Genomic DNA, 20,180 nt, shown 5'->3' on the forward strand with positions numbered 1-20,180 from the left:
AAGTACTCAATATCGAGTCCGATGACACCACCCACATGTCTTTATCACAACCCATTCAAAAGTTATGGCAGAAAGCAGGAACTATCACATATGGACCAATCAGATGAAGGGGGGGCGCGCATTTTGGCGTCTAGCGTCGCCACGGTAACTCTTTTGACTGAGAAAAGTAATGCGCGTCGTCGCAGGATGGAGATGTACATTTTGATGTATAACACACCCGGGTGCACGCTAAGGTTCGGGCCGTCTTAACTGCCGAAGGAATGGCATAAATTGCGCCAAAATTACATGATTAAGTCAAAATGGCCGACTTCCTGTTCGGTTTCGGCCATCGTGCCAAGAGACTTTTCTTTAAGTTGCGACATGATACAGGTGTGTACCGTTTTTCGTGCATGTACGTCAAACCGTATTGTGGGGCTTGAGACACAAAGTTTTCTAGGGGGCGCTGTTGAGCCATTTTGCCACGTCCATTAATGCAAACCATTAAATATCAAATTTTTCGCCAGGCCTGGCTTGCGTGCAAAATTTGGTGACTTTTGGGGCACGTTTAGGGGGGCAAAAAGGCCCTCATTTCGTCAGAAGAAGGAAAATAACAATTCCTACAGATACAATAGGGCCTTCGCACTGTCAGTGCTCGGGCCCTAATTATGAGACTAGAACCTCTTGTTTGTGGTAGCTTCAGTGAGATTATTATTGTTGCGGTACTGTTGAAGACTTGAAGCCTGACATGAAGCATTTCTACTCTCTCTGTAGAAAAAGGAGGGGAAAAAACCAAAAACATCACTATCTGTGTTACATAATAACACTGATATTGATGTGGATAACACAGCCTTTGTGCTTTTGTAAATCTCTGAATTTTTCTCGTACTAATGTTCATAGAAGAAAATGACAGTGTTGTTGTTTGTGCGTGAGCATTTTGTCTGTCTCTTGTGCCAAAATACAAAAGAACAAAATAAAAACAAAGTGTATTCTAAGTTGTTGGATTGTTCGCTAATTGAACTGTATTTTATGTGATGTACTGTAACTGTTGATTGCTTTTATGATATTTCTATACTGTAGGTACGCTGCATGTAGTTATCTATAGAGCACATACTGTATATGAAAGAAGATTAGTCTTTCACAACTGAAAATGTTTCTGAATGCGCTAGTGTTTCATTATCCACACATGCGTACAGAATTGTTTCTCACTGTGTAAGGATGGAGCCCATTGATGACTGTCAGTGGGAGTTAGTTCATCCTAACCAGGGGTCAGCGCTGACTATGACCCTGTCATTGTTTCTCTGGAGACTCAACACACTGATGGGAGATGAGCCCGACCTTACCGTTGGTGTCGCACTCTGAGACAACTGAAGCTTTCTTTCTCTGCCCTCTGATTGCTGGATATTCAACAGGTTTGGTTTGTCTCCCACATCTGATCAGTTGTACTTTTAATTTATCAATCTTGCAGAGGGTAATGTTGAAGAAGGCCTCACTGGTTCCTTCTTCAGGAACAGTGGAGTTTAATTTTCAGCAATACAAACTGGTCATCTTTCAAAGTTATGGCTATTGTATTTGTACTCTATCATGGTGGCTGTTCTTTGAATATTATTGGATGTATCAGGCCTTTTTGGCTACTACTGGCGATTTGTGCAAAACTGCTTTTTGGCAAAACAGGATTTTTGCTGATCAGTCTTTTTTCTAGAAAATAAGATGTGTATAGTTGCATAGTTTTTTCTCCTTAGATACATTAAATGATTTGTTTTCTCACACTTGGTCCATTTATATATATATATATATATATATATATATATATATATATATATACATATATATATATATATATATATATATACACATATTACAGCTTAGTTGTATATTTGCAGTATATATAGGAACTTTAGTGTTGTATTTCAATGAACGGATTAAAACAAGAACGGTCACTTCAGATGTGAACATGTGTGTTCTTTGTGAACCACCATAAAAGTGTTGAAAGCTTCTGTGGGTTGAGTTATTGCTGCTGACCAGTTGATTATAGTGAATAGTTACGTTTATTGTCGGAGCAGATGTGAAAACCAGGTCAATAGTTAGCATGGAAAGCTTCACAAAAAAGGGCTAAAATAAAAACCACGAACAAGAACAAAGCAAGGGTTAAAAAAGGGCTCAGTAGTCATTTTCAGTAAGTAGTATGCAAGGTATACTAGAAATTTTAAATAGCCCACCATCTGGGTATATTTCACATGCCGTCGATTGTGCAGCAAGGAAATATGGCAAGAGATGGCCGAGACCAATGGAGTACAGTATGTACCAGGTTACTAATAAGCAACAGCAAGCAGTTGTTAAAACGATTTAAAAAAGCAAAGACTGGAACTAATTTTGCACTGGTAAAAGCAAATGTGGGATTAAAAAAAAACAAAAACATGACGTAACAATAGTCCATTATAACTATGTAACACAAATATCAATGTTCTGTCATATAGGCATGCTTGTGTGCTGTCGTTATAAACTGTCATTTGAATCATTTATTGTGGTGTTCTCTCCATGTAAAGCATTTGCTTCATCACTTACAGTCACAGAGCATTACATCTTATGCATTTTTCCCCTTAAAAGCTATCAGTTTATCTTGACTCTAATTTTCATAATGGCTGGTAGATCAAAGCGCTGTGTTTTTAGCACTGCAGGTGTACGGCCAGGTAGTGGTTGGTGAAAGCTTGTTTATTATGGGGTGCTTGTGGGCTGGATGCACCTTGAAGAATGGTGCTTGAGCTTGTTTACTACACAGATAAACACTCAAACTTGAAAGCGTTCAGTGTATTTTTTTCTAGAATTTACCATAGTGATTATGTTGAGATGCAACAGTCATTTCTGCACTAACCTGGTGCCTAAAAGTAACAACAGCTACTGGCTAACACACCAAAGATTCATCCTTGTGACTTTGGTGTTGCTCTACTTTATTGTAATACTGTCAGGAGGATAACATGTCATTTTGAACAAAATAGCAACAAAAAGAAGAAAAAAGTAGGCTACCGAATAGATTTCCATAAGAGTGTCATCCTGATACCTATGCACCTATGAATTTGGATTACTTTTCCAAAACTCAGCCACCCAGAACAACTCCATTGTAACTTTGGCTTTGTTTGGCTTTCCACAAGCCACTGAGTTCAAGCAAAACCATTATCCACAAAGACTGAATTAAAAGTGAGTTGAAAACAATACTTCATTGAACCTCAAAGGGCAATTATACTGTTGCAGTATAAACTACTGAGGAAAAATAAATAACTAAGTGAAGCTGCAACATAAAATCAAAGTCATGAAGTAGGAAGGAAGCAGAGCGGACTGGCTGACATCCCTACAGACACCATAGGTATTGTGTTTGTAGCCTGGCAACATCTGAGTTGATGATATCACACATTGGCAGGTAACGTGGGTGAACTCACTCATGTGTGGATGTTTCAGACATAAAAACATAACCCATGTTATATTTTTACTAAAAATAGGATGGATTAACAAAAGTGTTAATATCATGCAATATAGGCACACTTGGAAATTCTTTAGTTACCATATAAAGTGTTCATTTTGTTGTTGTTGTTGTTGTTTTGATGCTCTTCAAATGAGTTGACTGTAAATGCAACTGCATATGACTTGCATCATTTTCACACTCATTAAGTCATTCAAAAACCGCTTGGACCCTATAGTAGTGTACATTTATCATCCCGGAATAAACCCCTCCCAACAACATACAACTTTTTCAGCATGCCATTTCTTTTTTATATATATATATATATATATATATATATATATATATATATATATATATATATATATATATATATATATATATATATATATATATATATATATATATATATATATATATATATAAGAATGCTGTATTTGTTTGATTGTTTTGTTTGTATTTACAAATGTGAGACCAGGCATTAAGGTCAAACTCTCATCTGTGCATAAGACATCGTTTCAGAGGTCTTGTCGTCTCTTCAGACACAATTTTGTAGACCTTAGCTGGGCTTCCATGTTATTTTTTAGACAGAAGAGGCTTTCTCCCAGCAATTTTTCCAAACAGACCAAACTTTTTTAGACTTCTTCTAATTGTGCTGTCATGGACTTTATTATTTAACATGAGGCCTGTAGGGTCTGAGCTGAGCTGAGTGTTTGAGTGTATTTGCTAGATGTTGTACTCTTGCGAGATTGGCAACTGTTTTTCTTTGCTCTCTACTTCTAATAACCTTTCCCACTAAAGAATGGCGAATTGTTTGGAAGTGGTTTTATGACCCCTTCCACACCCTTTGATGTGCATCAACACCTGCTTCTCTAAGACCATTGGTTTAAACCCCAGCCGAAGCTTTTAGAGGTCTCTAAACCTGCTTATGATACCTTCATCAATATGTGCTAATTTGCAGCACTTGGTTGTGTGACCCTCTTACAGTCCCATGGAACACTAGGGATTTACTTAGAGTTGCATATATGTACTTTTTTTCTTCATTGTTGTTAATGACATGGCGGCGAATACTGAAACCCACTACTACCAGATGATTTATATTATGTTTTTCCCCCTAAAAAGCATTATATTTAAAGAGGGAGTACTGTCTTTTCCTAATGACATTATGTGTGCAAATAAACTTGAATGCAAAGTGGTGGTCACAGATGAGCTGAAACTGCTGCCAACCATTAGGCATGGCGACTCATCCATCTCCTTTTTGTACAGTCAGACACAATAGCCTCTCCTTCCATTGTCTGGTGTCAGCTTCCCGCTACAAAGTGTTCTCACAACAAAACAGAACACCACAGACCACTAATCATTAACCCCAAAAGAAGATCAGGCTAAGGGCAGTTGGACCAGCAAGGAAAATATTGATGACGGTGCTGCTTTGGAATAAACCCAAAAGCTGACTGAGATTCTTATCAGTCTTCTAATGTGCAGAGTAATCAGAATTATGTCAAATATACTTTTTAACTTTTCTCTGGTTCCTGGTTTCGCTGCACTAAATAAGTATATACAGTTTATACAGCCTCACACCTAATGGGCTTAATTGTTCTACAGCACAACCAAACAGCACAAAATTGAACAATTGTAGCAGCAGAGCAGTGCAGTTATAAAAGAAACAATACAGCTTTAACTACCAATAAAGGCTTAAGCATTATGTCTATAGTAATATTGTGTCAGGGAATATACATTTCTAGATTCACCATGGAAAAATTAATGGATTGATAGCAATATGAAGAGTAGTAGTTTTCTAAAGGTGACCTTGTAGGGATGAATTTGCAGGCCTAGTCATAGCTCCAGATGCAAGATTTAATTTTGTGACTTAACATTTGCGAGCATTCAACAGACACTGTGCTTTCAGTGACTGTGCTGAATTACAATGGCGCTCTCTTAATTTCAGAGTCCTTCTGGTGGCTCGTCATCATTTCAAAAAGCTGAGGGAGTCTTGGGATACTGGCCTTAATTTAAGAGGAAAGACAGATCCTAATGTTGAAGTTGTGAGAGGAGCACATTAAGACTGTTTTTCATGAGTGATAGTTTTTCTTTTCTTCTTAAATTATAAACACACAACTAGCGGTGAGAATAAAAACCCATTTCATGAAGAATCAGTTCCAAGTTTCATGAAGAATTGTAACCATACACCTAATTTACCAGCATTGTTATCAGTGTCAGCAGGTGCTGAAAATGTACATAGCAGCTCCAAAATGGGACATGAGATAAAAGTTAAGACATGTTAGACATGCATAGGTGCAGTTCCAGATTCAAAGTTGTATTTAGCTGCGTTGTAGTTGTAGCTGAAATGGATATACTGTCGTAACCATTACTGACCTGTTGGAAGTGTTCTTTTCAAGACAATAAAACTAAAAACATGTGTAGCTGTATTTAGTTCCCTGTCTAAAGTCGATCTGGAATTTATAAGACGAATCAATAATGAATCTTAGCAATAAGCAGACTCGATAATGGAACTGGTATTGATAAAATCTCATCAATTGCCATCCCTACACCTACATGACTGTACCTAAATGTTGTTTTTTTCTGTTCAATAGGTACGACCCGCGCCCCTCGAGACGGAGAGCTTCCAGGGGTGGATTACAACTTCCTGTCTGTGGACGACTTTCTGCAGCTCGAGGAGAGTGGTACGCTGTTGGAAATAGGCACATATGAAGGTGAGGGTGATGGCCATAATGACTGTAACTGGCATTCTCCACAGGTACACTGATCGCAGCAGCCATCAGGTTGTATTTTGTCCTACATGCAGCCAGACTGAAGGACCATGTACTCAGTTGATTCTGATTAAACTGTGATGATGGTGGGGGATGCATCCAGGAGACAGCAGGTCTTTCCACATCTGTCCCTCTCACTCTGATTAGGGCACCGTTGTGCAAGGCTAAAACTCATACTGACAAAACCCTGAGTGTGTGCGTGTAAACGTGTCTGTGTAAGTTTGTTTTTTCTTTTCTCTGGGCTGTGCTGGGCTAAGTAAGAACTGTATGTGTTCATGTGGAGCGAGCAGCAGCGTGTGTGAGAGTGTGTGAGAGTGTGTACAGGGGGCTGGGAGAGAATGTTACGACATTAATCTGCTTGGCACTGGCTCCGCTGCATGTTGGCACATTTCTCCTTTTCACGCAGACAATGTCAAATACCTGTCCACGGGAGTCTGTGACCATCCAGACGACAGGAGGAAGAGCAGACAGAACAGATCTCGTTTCAGCATGGCCTGGATTTTATTGAAGAGGGGGAAAAAGTTATTGAATTCAGTTTTGCTAAATATAAATAACTTCATGAAGCATTTCTCTTATTCAAGTTGTCTCATTTGATTTAAGTCAGTGAGGTGGGAGATAATAAAATATAGCTCAGTTTACTCTTAAACAATCAGTTCGACATTTTGAGGAAGACAATTCTTCAATTTCTGGAGAGTGACAGTATCAGATATAACTTAAGAACTTATAATAAAACGATCTCTGGTAAAACCCGACTTGTTGGCCAGCAACAAAATTGTGGCAGGGTGGAGGGGCTGCAGCCACTCAGGCTGACGGGACACAGGTGTGGCCCGTCAACCTCTCCACCCTGCCAGCCTTATAAGGGAGAGACTGAAGCTGCAGCTGGTGATGTTGGAGAGGCTGCTGAAGCTGGTGCGTGAGTGAATAAAAGGGTTCTGCACTAAACTCCGTGTCCTCTCTATCCTGTCGGTCGGGCCCCCGTAGCACTCGCCGTGCTACACTGGCGCCCAACGTGGGGCCCGATGGGATGAGAGGCACGGAGCGGGCCCTGGAGGTGCTCACCCTCGCCATGGCGGACCTGACAGCCACGCTCCGTGACCAGGGCGAGCAGCAGCTGGCGAGGCTAGAGGCACTCGTGGCCGCGGAGAGACCCACCCCTGCGCCACGCCGGAGGGTCGCTGCAGCAGCGCGGGAGGAGCTGGCGGCGCCGCAGCTGAGAGGCCGGGAGGCAGAAGCTGCGGGCCGCCAAGCGACGGCTCCCTATGGCGGCGGGACCCGCGGAGCGACCCACCCCTGCACCCGGCCTGAGGTTCGCCGCGGCAGTGCTGGCGGCGCTGCAGCCGACCGGCCGTGAGGCAGTCGATGCAGGCCGCCAGGCGACGGCTCCTGGGACAGAGTCCGCGGAGGGGGAGACGGAGGCGCGGGGCCGCGTCACGGAGGAGGGGGTGGTCCTAGACGCACGAGGCCACGATGAGCCCGGCCCCGAGAGCGGCTTCCTCGGCGGTCAGGCCAATGCCGGGGACGACCCCCCGACCAGGAAGACCCGGGGGGTTCCGAGCTTCCTCTCCTGCTCCGAGGGGGCGGGGGGGGAGTAGGCTCGGCCGGACGGACCCCGGCGCGAGATTGGCGTTGGGCGCCAGTGTAGCACGGCGAGTGCTACGGGGGCCCGACCGACAGGATAGAGAGGACACAGAGTTTAGTGCAGAAACCTTTTATTCACTCACACACGTGCACCAGCTTCAGCAGCCTCTCCAACATCACCAGCTGCAGCTTCAGTCTCTCCCTTATAAGGCTGGCAGGGTGGAGAGGTTGACGGGCCACACCTGTGTCCCGTCAGCCTGAGTGGCTGCAGCCCCTCCACCCTGCCACAAAAATGTAGTAATTAAACACATAATTTGAGAAAAGTAAAGGTGTTATAATGGAACTAAGTACATTTTCTTGGTAAAACCAACACAAACAGAAACATGTTGAGCTTCAAAAAGGCAGAAATATCTCTTGTAGGCTTTACCGTAAAGCTTCATTCACACCTTCACAGGTGCATGAAGCACACTGAAGCAATGAATTTGCTTCATTGGAAGAATTTTGCTTCAATGAAGCAAATAAAATTCAAATCCATGCAGCCAAAGACTCTTGTTTTGCCCCTGCAAGGCCAACAAGAACACGGAGGAGTCTAACATCAGGAGAATCCTCCAGGACTCCAGCAGAGCCGATGCTTCTCTGTTCTTGGCTTCGTCGTTTAAGTTCTTCTATCAAAAACAGACCTTAACAGAATATGTGGTCAGCCAAATGAACAAAAAGGGAGACCATTTGGACCAATCCCTCAAAAGGGTGTAGGATTTATAGTAGAAAAAAGGTGTGAAACTGGGACTACCCAGCCCATGGCTAAGATAAAGGAAAGTCAAACTTGTATCATCTGAAGGCCAACTACAGTAGAAACAGGAAGAATGAGTGTCATCTTGCTCAAATATCCTCAAATAGCACACTGACATCTACTCAAGTAAACACTCTTGACTGTTCAAGAGGACTTGCCAAACATAATTAAATGCGTGAACATGAGGATGTCCACACATTGTTGTTATTTGACTTTTGCTTTAGCAACCTGTTAGGCTGCCTCTTCCTCTGATCATAGATCACACCATGCACTGCCCTTGAAATGAGCAAAATTCAGTTGTGCTGTCTAGTAGAGATAACCTCAACATCAGAACCATCCTAGTTTCCTCATGAGCCAGCTGACGTGTGTGTATAAGAATCAGAGACCAACGCTTCAAGTTTTGGCCTCCTGCGATGTGACCATAGACCAAACGTGTTTAAAAAATTACGGACCATAAAAACTTGACCCCTGTCTGTGGATTCTCCATATTTACATGCAGGTTTCTGTTGTAGAGAGAAATTACCGATATGAGGATCCATAATCAGTCTCTTTGTAATTCTTACATCATTGTAGATGATTAGCTTTAGCTCAGCATAGCCTAAAACCAGGAAACAGAGTTGTTTTTTCCAAAGGTTACAAAGAAAATGAATCAGTATATCTTTATCAGTTCATCCACAGCTACTTTTGTCTCAAATTAACAACGTAAAATCTTCAATCAACACCACACTAGTTTTGCGTTTCCCTTAATTGCATCAGCTGATTGTTGGTTTCAGTTTGATACTAAGAGGACTAAATATGAATCAAAAACACTTTCAATCTAACGATTACAGTGTTGTCTAAAAGGCAAATGAGTATAATAATGAAATGTCAAACTATTGATTCCCCCATGCTATAAAGTAGGATGCATGAACCCTCAAGGCTTTTGTGCAAAACAAGATGTGGATGTATGATTAACAAAAAAAAAGTCAAAAAACCAAAACTTATGACTAATGCACCTCTGACAAATAAACAAGTTGCCAAAAAAGCTATCAGAACAAGTTCATTGTGAGCTGATGTATCGTTTTGCTCAGTATGCGTTCAGATCAGGTCTGATAATGCAGCTTTACATCCTGCAATACAAAACATAAATCATCTTGATTTCCCCCCAGCTGCTCAGTTCTATGATGTTGTTGTCACACTGCTATCCAACTTTCAGGATTAGGAGTAGATCCTCAGCCTGCTATTTCTCTGTCCCCCTGCATGGCCTGTTTTTATCCCTGGCTTTCTTTTTTCTCCGTCTCCTACCTACTGAGTCTATCTCAAGCATGCCAATGTCCTTCTGGTTGTCTAGGTAACTATTATGGGACCCCCAAGCCGCCTAGGCAGCCCATCATTGGGACAGTGACTCTCAGTGATGCAGGCTCCTATCAGTCCACCCCAAAGCGCACAAAGTCCTACAATGACATGCAAAACGCCCGTGTAGTGCCTGCTGACGACGACGATGACGACCAGGCCCCGGAAATGAACAACAGTTTTACAGGTGAGCATCTCTCTCTTTTTTTTTTTCGTTGACGTTTCCGATTCTGCAGCTTTCTTGACCTCTGCACGTGTAGTTTTGTCCATCTGTGCTGCGTCTGTTCAGCTCAGGATACTTTTATTGGAGTGTCCTGTGAATAAATGCATGCATGAGTGCAAGGGTAGGAGTACAGGGGAGAGATCGTATCTGTCTGTCTCTGGTGTACTGTGATGGGTGTCTGGCAGTTACATCATGTCTTTGTAATGCCTTTTTTTGGGGGGGGGTCTTCTGCGAGCCTGCCAACACTGCCATCTGCCTGTGAGGAGGGGTGCAGTGTAGGAAGCCAATAACAGGCCGAAAGTTTCTCTAACCAGCAGCACTCACATCCTTGTCTAACTTGTCTTATTTTCGCTTATACATTTTTATTGAACTTCCTTCATGGGGTGCATAGTGTTTATACACTCTTTTGTATTTTCTAGCACATGTCCCTGTAAAGCTGTAAACAGTTTTTATAATGTAATAGAGAGCCAAAGCTTTCTATGCATCCTGGCTTCTCAAAATTCCAGCCTGCTTTGAGCCTGAGAGACGGTGGGCTTTTTCTTTCCCTTGATGCTGTGAATCTATGCCCTCTCTGTATCCCCCTGCCAGGCTCCCAGTAACTTGAATTTGCATTTGATCAACCCTGAAAAGCCCACAAAAGCCGTGGAGAATATCTGGCCAGAAGTGGGGAAGTGAATGAGAATGGGGGTTGGGCTAGCTCAAGGAGAAAGAGGCTTTTGGGTAAAGAGGTAAAACGGGTAGGGGTCAAATTGACTTGGGAAAAGAACTATTGCTGAAGGAATTAGCATTTTTCCTTTTCATTACATTAAACGTGGGCTGGAGGGAGAGGGAATGCTGGGAGCTCTGTGTGGCTGAAGGTGCATGCTGTCTTTAAAGTGTCCAACATGTCTTTATGCTCCATTTGTTCCCCTCTTGCATGTGTGAGATATAAACAGTGGTTTTGTTCTTTTTGTTGTCGTTGTGCCGTTTTGTTCATGTTGTGTTACCCAGGATCCTTAGTGCGTAGTCTCTTCCCCTCTCCTTTGTTGTGCACAGGTAACCCTAACGACCAGGACGAGAGCCGTGGCGGCATCCTCCGGCCGTACCCTGCGCGTGATAATGCTCTGTCCTGTGGTCTGAACAATGCGGCCCCCCCTGCAGAAAGCGGGCAGCATTTACTTGCTGAACCACAGGTCTCTCCTGAGGACCCACTGGGACCACTGCCTGAAAACTGGGAGATGGCCTACACTGAGAATGGAGAACTCTACTTCATAGAGTATGTATCCACAACGTGCATGGCAAAACCTAAGCTTATCTCCTGCTGTAGATGATGTATTTTCTCTGAACTGCGTTTAGACAAGCCCAGTGGCTTGCCTTCAACGATGATTTGATTTTGAGGCCTTCCCAGCTGACCAGGCCGGCCCCCTGGGTGTCACTGCTTTCCTGCTAATCCCTGCATGTCCTGCTCTCAAAAGGAGATCACCTTGATCACCTGACTATCTCCACATTTCTGTCCTGTATTAGGACGTAGCTGTTTATTTCCAGAACCTGTGTGTTCATTTCTGCTATCACTGAATCACAAATTGTTCTGACTTACCAGGAAAAGCTTTTTTTTTTATCTTCCATGCACTTTTCTGTTCTTTCATTTGTGTGAACAGCAGGCACCTTCTGTCCTCTGCAAAGTTGCTGACACATTTTATTTTTCAACTTCTTGTTTATGCATCTATGCACCCTGGTTATGTTTTGATTCGTCAGTTTGACAGCGTGTGCTGAATTATTCTGTTGTCTTGTTTGTTTCCTCCCAGCCACAACACAAAGACCACATCATGGCTGGATCCCCGGTGTAGAGACAAAGCAACCAGGCCTTTGGAAGAGTGTGATGATGATGGTAAGCTTCTGTGCATGATTTACAAGACAAAAGTGTAGATTCACAGAACGTGGTCTGGAAACAGTAGAGGTTCTCTGACATGGGGCGCTTCCTGTGTATTAAGTGATGCTGTAGTTGATTTCTTGGTGTGTTTCTTTCGCTTTGATTTAGTTGTATTGAAGCATGCATTGATTTTGAATATGGAATACATTTGTCTTGTTGCAAACACCACTGTCATGGCAAATGGCATATTTCCTGATAAATAAATCCTTTTTGGTCATTCAGAACACAACTTGCAAAACTGCCCCATCAAGTGGTAAAATCAGCACATTGCACTTCTGTGGACTTCTAGATAAGTGTTTGCTTTTACATGTTGGCATGTCCAGTGTTCACCTGTTTTTAAGGGCTGTCTCTTCTTCCTCTGTTTGTTTTCTCTCTGAACTGTCATTTCATTTATTTGTTCCTGATTCCTCCATCCCTCTCTTGTTTAATCCATCCCCTTTCTATTATTCTATTTTTTCTCCGTTTCATCCTGCTTTGAAATTGGAGAAGAAGGGATACACACAGAAGACCTGGAAAGTGATTTAGGTAGGGGTTTTGGATTTTGTTATCTATCAGTAGGCTACATAAAGATGATTGATGTGAAATAATTTGTGCAAGATATTAAAGGAGTTTTTGACTCCATTAAGTGTAGTCTTTATTTTGCATACTACATACTGTGGTCGTAATTGATTTATAAAGCAAATGTCTTTGTGATTTTAATATTTTGATAAATCCAACCATGTTAAAATGCTTGCACTTTTTTCGCACTTTTTCCCCCAAGATTTCTCTAACTTTAGAGATGTTACATAATAACACCATCAAACAATTGTCATTGAATATTGGTTTTGCTGTTTCTTGCTCTGCTTTCAAAATGTGAACCTCTGCAGGTTGACCTAAAAGGAGCCTTACAGCCCTAACTGTTCCCTCACATGTATGATATAAACATGTTATATGCAGTTATCTGCTTTAACTCTTAACAGCTCTGAGCAGAAGTCGACTTTTTTTTTTACACTACAGGATCATTGCATTTATTATCCAAATGATAAAAATTGTATTAAACTCCTCCGTGGCACTTATATAAATAAAAGCAGTGTTGTACCGTTAGTACCTTCACAGACGGGAAAATTCCTCCTGTTTAAATCAATTCATTTATTCCACTTTCCAAATTAAAACAATAAATCAAAATACAAAATAAAACGTTTTTTAATTGTAACTGTAATAAACAGATGACAAATACCGGTAATTGTCCTTATTTCCATTTTGTGCTTATATTTAAACAAGGAGAAAAAGGATTCTCTCACCAAAAAGTCCCCAACAGTTGAACTCGGCCCCCTCCTGTCCTCTGGCTCCCCACAGGGCTGTGCGCTGAGAACTCTGGTATTCTCATTGTTTACTCACGACTGCATCTCCACCCACTCCTCCAACAACAGCATTATAAAGTTGACTGGCAACACTACGTGGTTGGATGCTTCACAGGGGGTGATTAGTCGGCCTACTGAGCAGAGGTCCATGGACCGGTCATGTGGTGCAGAGACAGCAACCTGACGGTCAACGCTAACAAAAACAAAGGAGAGTAGTGCTGACCCGGGGGACCCCGTCCCCCCGTCCATCAATGGAAACCAGATGGAGATACTTCACACGTTGGAATTTCTGGGGACTCTCATCTTTGATAGACTCACCTGGACCGCCAACACTGCTGCTGCTGTGTAAACAGCCAAGTAACGCCTGCACTTCCTGAGGCTCTTCAGAATAAAAATAGTCTGCCGGTGCTCTTTTAGCACCCCACCAGTGAGAGCATCCTGATGCACTGTGTTGGTGTGTGCTACGCTGGGTGCTCCACAGCTGATAAACAGCAGTACAGAGAGTGACAAACACAGCACAGAACAAAATCATGGACTGCAACGTCTTCCAATGAGGGAAGAACACAAAAGTAAAAATCTTTAAAGACATCTCCTACCTCAGACAAAACAAGAACAGCAGAATGAAAAGTCCCTTCTTTGTTAAAGCAATCATTGCTCTAAATTACACAAAGTTAACCTGATTACGAAGACACATTGTAAATGATCTATTCACATATTTCAATTATTTGTGTTTTTCATTCAAGAAGTTATTATTACAGTACATCCCTTTTCTACTGACATTTTACTAGATTAATGTTTAAGTGAAATATTAATTGAGTTAATAAATGCATCTGATGACAGTGCTCTGCAGTTTTGTTATCTTGACACAATGATGATAAAAGCAATCTGATTCTGACCAAGCTCAGATGTGGACTGCTGGTGAGAGAATCAGTGTGAAGTGTGGATGCCACTCGGCGTGGAAACATCTATCAGCAGTCATATCATCCACCCATCTAACTTCTTGTGAAGATCTGGCTATTATTTTGAAAATGGAATGAATGAATGAAACACAGATTCAAATTCAGATTAAATTCATCCTATAATAACATAATCAATCTTATAAAAGCTTAGCCTCATAAGACTATGAATGTGAGCTATGGTAACAGTTTGGGCTTATTGAGTGTGAAATCCGGTCTCACTATCATTTTTACTGCTCATAGAACAAATGAAACGGAAACAAGAGAAGGTAATGTCTTGGAAATTGAAGACTGCGAGGATAGGGATGAAAATTCAACATCTTAATGGGATCATATCAGTTTAATAGTGTCCGTTTGTTCCCACTGAGCTTTGAGCGTCCGGGTTTGTACAGAGGGATTGTTTTTAAGGTTATAATGAGCAAAATAATTGGTTGTGAGCAACAGTTAAAAGGATCCAGGTTAATGTTTAATGGTCTTTACCCGAATGAGACTTTTTGGTCTCCAAATGATTTACTTAAAGGCTGTTTTTTTTTTAAATCAAAATAAAAGTATTATCTTTTTCAGTAGTAAAAAGATTATTTAGTTCACCAATATAAAAGGTGAAGCGATTGCTGCTGACACACCATGAAACTCTGGGAATGCAAACTGTTAAGAAAACCAACGAATATAAGTAAATGAATGGTTACATCAACACAACCACACAGCTTTACTTGACTATGCTAATGACCAAGATAAGAGTGCTCGTGTTTAATGCTGTGTGCCTTCTGTATTTCAGAGCTGCCGCCAGGATGGGAGAGAATAGACGATCCCGTGTACGGGGTGTATTACGTAGAGTAAGTTAATCTCCTTTTCATACATCCGTGCTTTAAAACAAACATGGTTCACCTCCATCAAAAACCCTCTTATAAATATATTCTCTGCTTCGGTGAACCTGGAGCAGATAAGAGCACGTTTAAGGAATATACATACAGTTTGGTGTCATTTCTTCACCTTATGAATATTATGTGTTATCTCCATTTCACCTATGACCGTGTCTCAGTCACATAAACAGGAAGACCCAGTATGAAAACCCAGTGGTGGAGGCGCGGCGTAGAAAAATCCTGGAACAGCACCAACAGCCGCAGCCTCCAGAAGGTGAGCGGTACATTCGAGGTTCGTTTCCTGCCCTGGCACGGCACCATTTCTTTCTTTTCTTCATGTCTGTCAGTGTCATGTCCTTCCTGTTCGTCCAGTGTTTTCCAGGATTTTGGCCAGCTTTGACGTTCTCCCTCATGCATGTGACTCGACTTCAGTTTCTTTCACAGACATATTGAAGTAAGAGCAGAAGTTTTGGAACTTAAAGTGAAGCTGGCCAAATCCCTGGTGTCGTCTTTGCCGTTAAAATATTATTTGTGTGACTTATAACCATAAATGCTTTACATATCATTCTGTACCTTTTTAATTTGCATATTGTGTAAAAGAAAGATGTGTAGTTTATCCCTGAGGTTGCCAAACTGTAAATTGAGAGTTGAAGGTGAAATCTGAGGAAATGTTTGTGTGATTTAGCATCCTCACAATGGACTGAAATCGAACTAACGAAAAAAGTACTTCATTTAACTCAAATAAAAACATTGAGAGCAAAAATTAGCCTGAAATTATAACTCACAATATTTTGCTGTGTCAGTATTTAAAGGGAAGTATCCAAAAAACAGGAGATCACAGAGGCAGCAGAAACAAAAAAAAAACTCCTTTCACGATAACAAAAAATGCAGGATAACCAAAATCAAAGACTGCGATAAGATAAGATAGTCCTTTATTGATCCCGAGGGGAAATTCAGGTGCTACAACAGCAGATATGAGCAGCAGTGATCAGATCAGCAGTGTGATGTAAGCTACACAGGGGCTGTATTTCAGAAAAGAGGTTCAACAAACCGCGACGTGAGAAACCAGACTTTCCAATTTTAAATCAGAGTTTAGAGTTTACAGGTTTTGAGTTGTTAGTTAATTTTGCTTAGTTTGACTCCTAGATTAGTGTATACAATAGAGTTCAGATGCTGGGATTCACCTTAGCAAGAGTTTCTCCCTTAAATTATTGAGGTTATTTAAATCATAAAATGAAATTCACCACATCTTTCTGCAGAGAAGCACCACAGCTGCAGCAGGGAATGAAAATGCATAATTTAAACATTCAATGACTCTAATAAAATCACCTGAGCGATAATTGGAAGAATGTAGGTACCTAAGATTTACTAATCACGAAGGTGCATTCCTGCAGGTAAATAAAAAAAAATAAAAAAAACACTTCAAAAATGTTTTTGAGACAGATAACTCAAATGTAACAATTGTAATCAATTGTGGTTGTCACTTTGCCAGATTGCATTTTGCTCTGGCAAAGGAAAACTAATTCTGGGAGCTTTGATGAAGGCATGGCTGTGACCAGTATACCCAATCACAAGTTCCTGTAGTCACAGAGGTGGGAGCAGAATGTAATTAAAGGGGTGTTTTTGTAAATCATTAAAAACAGGCTTTCGATTTTTGTTCCTTGTTCCTATGTATTTGTGGCAAAGAAATTGCAACTAGGTTAGAATAAAGAAGAAAACAAACAGAGAGAGAGAGAGAGAGAGAATATGAATGAAAGAACAATGAAAGAACGATAATAATTCAGGGCAGCTTTTCTCACAGCTCTGCATACTGGTCCCTTTCTAATATGTTCAGCCAGCTTCATAATAACATACAATACAATTAAAAAAAAACTACCATTAGCAAAAAATGTAAAGCAACACAAAGTATTTAGTGTGAAGTAAAGATCTGGCCATGATGGGCTATATTTGTGATGTAGCATTTATATCCTTTCCTTTGCCAAATGCAGCTCCATACCAGCCAGTGCAGCCGATTCATCAATAAAAGGGCAATGTCATTGTTCATAGACATCTTCAAAATGTGTTATAAGATGGATTGCCTGATGAAATTAAACTTGTTTCAGCTTTATAAAGGGGAGGAGACAAAGAGGAACTGTGTGGAAGAAAAATCTACTCTCCATGAGGCCACGTTCACAAAGCTATTGTGGTAACAGACTCAGAGTATAAGTTACTTTAGTTTCTGAAACAGACTCGCGTCAAATGCTGTGTTAGAGTGCAAGTCAGAAGTTGGCAACAACGAGAGGTTTTTACCAACTTCCACAGGACAGACAGAAACAAACCCACAATGAGAAACAACACAGCATATTTACACTGACAAGCACTCAGGAGACATACATACTGGTGTGTGACTCAGGAGAGTCACACACCAAGAAAAGTGTTAAAAATCAAGCTAAGTACAAGACAGTCCAAACATCAAAATTGCACAAGTAAACCACAGCAGAAACCCAAACAAGGTAACAAACTCAGACAAACACATGATCAGAACCAAGACTATGAGACACTGATTTCATTGTACAGCTATTTGAAAAATGTATTTGCTGATTTCATGTATTTTAGATGTAGCTACTCACAAAAAAACATATTTTCACGAAACTAAAAATATCTAATATGTAAGAAAGAGGTGAGGAGTGGAAATGAATGTGATGGACAGTAATTATAGTGTTTTCTACACACTGTTCTTGTTTGTGTGTTGCTGTTATGTGTTATGCTGTACGTGTGCATATATGTGGCATGTAAATACAGATTTCTGTTGAGAACATGAAAATAAATGTGCAAGTGATTATGTCCATACAGAGTGGATAGAGGAGCACTCGTCAGCTGCAGCCCCACTGGCCAACTACGCTCCAAACCACCTGGAGACCTACAGGGACCCACAAGGCCCTCCAGCTCTACCTCCCGGGCCTTCAGGAGTTAAACGTAATCTTTATGTTTATACTTTAGCTCATATTACATTATAACTACCATTTTTTTATTATGTTTTCTTTACTCTGGGGCAGAAAGTCATCATGTGTTCAAAATAAAAATTGTTAGAATTTGCTTAAACTTTTACGCCGCCATTGATTTTGGATTCTATATGTTAACATTTTAAGCAAGTGTCTGTGGAGAAAAATGTTGCAAGACTGCCTGAGCTGCACAATAATGAGGAAACAATAACCTGGGAACATACGTGTTATGACAGGCATGATAATGGGAGTTGCAATGGGACTGAGATTTTTTAAGTAGCAGGCTTTTGTTATGGCTTCACTTTCTTTTTTGCTTCACATTCATCCAGTTCACAAAGTTAGATCTTGGAAGCAAAAATTACCCCCAGAAATTGCTCAGACATGTAGAAAGTGGGTATGGATACAAAGAGCTGTTCCTTCTGGCTTCCTCAGGAGGGAAACCTTTTTTCACGAGAAACCCAGCCGAGCTTAAAGGAACTTTCATCAACACGAAGCTGAAGAAAAGTCGGCGGGGGTTCGGCTTCACTGTGGTTGGAGGGGATGAACCCGATGAGTTTCTGCAGATCAAGAGTCTGGTGCTGGATGGCCCTGCGGCTGTGGATGGCAAGATGGAGACAGGTGCAGTACTTATCGTCTGTCCACAGAGGGCACTGCTTGCATTCGATAACAATACTGTTCAAGTACAGCATCCATGTCTTATCCCTGACATTTTACTATCACCTGATGTAGATTAATGAGAGACACCCTGAACTGTCTATGTTGAACTTTTTTTTTGTTGGGGGGTTAATGTAGTAATGTGCAAATGTAGCATCACTAAAGGTTGTCATCTCCCTTTGTGCAGGAGATGTGATAGTCAGTGTGAATGACACCATTGTGCTGGGATACACCCATGCTCAGGTGGTGAAGATCTTTCAGTCCATCCCTATCGGCTCCATGGTGGACTTGGCCTTGTGTCGGGGTTACCCGCTGCCCTTTGACCCAGATGACCCCAACACCAGTTTGGTGACCTCAGTGGCAATATTGGACAAGGAGCCAATCATCGTTAATGGCCAAGAGGCGTTTGACTCACCTGCTAACCAGGGCGGCCCCATTAATGGCATGCGTGAGCCGAGGTCCCACAGCCCCTCAGCTGAGGTAGCATCTAACAGCTCACACGGCTACTCCAGTGATGTGGTCAACCTGGCCTCCTCCATAGCCACCCAGCCTGAGCTGATCACCATCCACATGGAAAAGGGGGACAAAGGCTTCGGCTTCACCATCGCCGACAGCCTGACAGGAGGAGGGCAGAGGGTTAAGCAGATAGTGGACTATCCACGATGCCGTGGCCTAAAAGAGGGGGACATTCTGATGGAGGTCAACAAGAGAAATGTCCAGAATATGAGCCACAACCAGGTGGTGGATCTGCTGAGTAAATGTCCCAGAGGCAGCGAGGTCACTATGCTGGTGCAACGAGGTACGTGTAACTGTAAATATTACTGATGTAAAGTACTTTTCATTCGCGGCTTGCAGGAAATGAAGAGTTATCATGAACTTTTATCAAATCAAATGCACAAAACAATATCCTTTAGTGTTCTGAACAAAAGCAGCTGGAATAGTTAGCATATAGAGAGTGACATAATGAAATAGCAGAAGAGAAGAGTGAGGGAGAGAGTGGGTGGCAGGTTTAAAATGCCCAAGCTGGATGGGTTGAAATGAGAAGAGCTGCAGAGAGGACAAGATGAGCTAGAATGGAAGTGGGTGAGTAGATGAGTGTGGGAAGGAGTAAGAGGGTGGAAGAGTTGAGATGAATGAATGAGAGAGGAGAGGTGCATCACTGTAGGGACTCATGGATCCGTCTTCAAACATTTACTATCTGATGTTACACTTATGAGAAGTTGGGTGGGATGTTTTCAGTTAGAATTCCAATCCACAATTAATAACTCGAGTACATCATGTACTACATTCATGGAGATATTTTGACAGAGTTTACACAAGTGTATGATCTACCATTTACTAGCATAATCACATATTACG

The 20,180-nt window shown here is 41.5% G+C and overlaps 1 protein-coding gene across 13 annotated transcripts in view; it reads left to right on the plus strand.

The window, feature by feature from the left end:
• Positions 1 to 20,180, plus strand: part of LOC133457043 (membrane-associated guanylate kinase, WW and PDZ domain-containing protein 1-like) — a 133,863-nt gene that overhangs the window by 86,058 nt on the left and 27,625 nt on the right. For 5 of the 13 annotated variants that reach the window (XM_061735878.1, XM_061735882.1, XM_061735888.1 and 2 more), the window contains 10 exons: positions 6,022 to 6,141; positions 9,897 to 10,085; positions 11,112 to 11,376; positions 11,906 to 11,988; positions 12,517 to 12,555; positions 15,102 to 15,159; positions 15,366 to 15,478; positions 18,019 to 18,141; positions 18,600 to 18,785; positions 19,009 to 19,620. In XM_061735878.1, the coding sequence (XP_061591862.1) occupies positions 6,022 to 6,141; positions 9,897 to 10,085; positions 11,112 to 11,376; positions 11,906 to 11,988; positions 12,517 to 12,555; positions 15,102 to 15,159; positions 15,366 to 15,478; positions 18,019 to 18,141; positions 18,600 to 18,785; positions 19,009 to 19,620 (1,788 nt within the window). The remainder of the gene's footprint in view (positions 1 to 6,021; positions 6,142 to 9,896; positions 10,086 to 11,111; positions 11,377 to 11,905; positions 11,989 to 12,516; positions 12,556 to 15,101; positions 15,160 to 15,365; positions 15,479 to 18,018; positions 18,142 to 18,599; positions 18,786 to 19,008; positions 19,621 to 20,180) is intronic. The other 8 variants (XM_061735881.1, XM_061735891.1, XM_061735884.1 and 5 more) reach the window with 6 other exon arrangements.

Source organism: Cololabis saira, chromosome 12 (genome assembly GCF_033807715.1).
Source record: "Cololabis saira isolate AMF1-May2022 chromosome 12, fColSai1.1, whole genome shotgun sequence".
Lineage (NCBI taxonomy): Eukaryota > Metazoa > Chordata > Actinopteri > Beloniformes > Belonidae > Cololabis > Cololabis saira.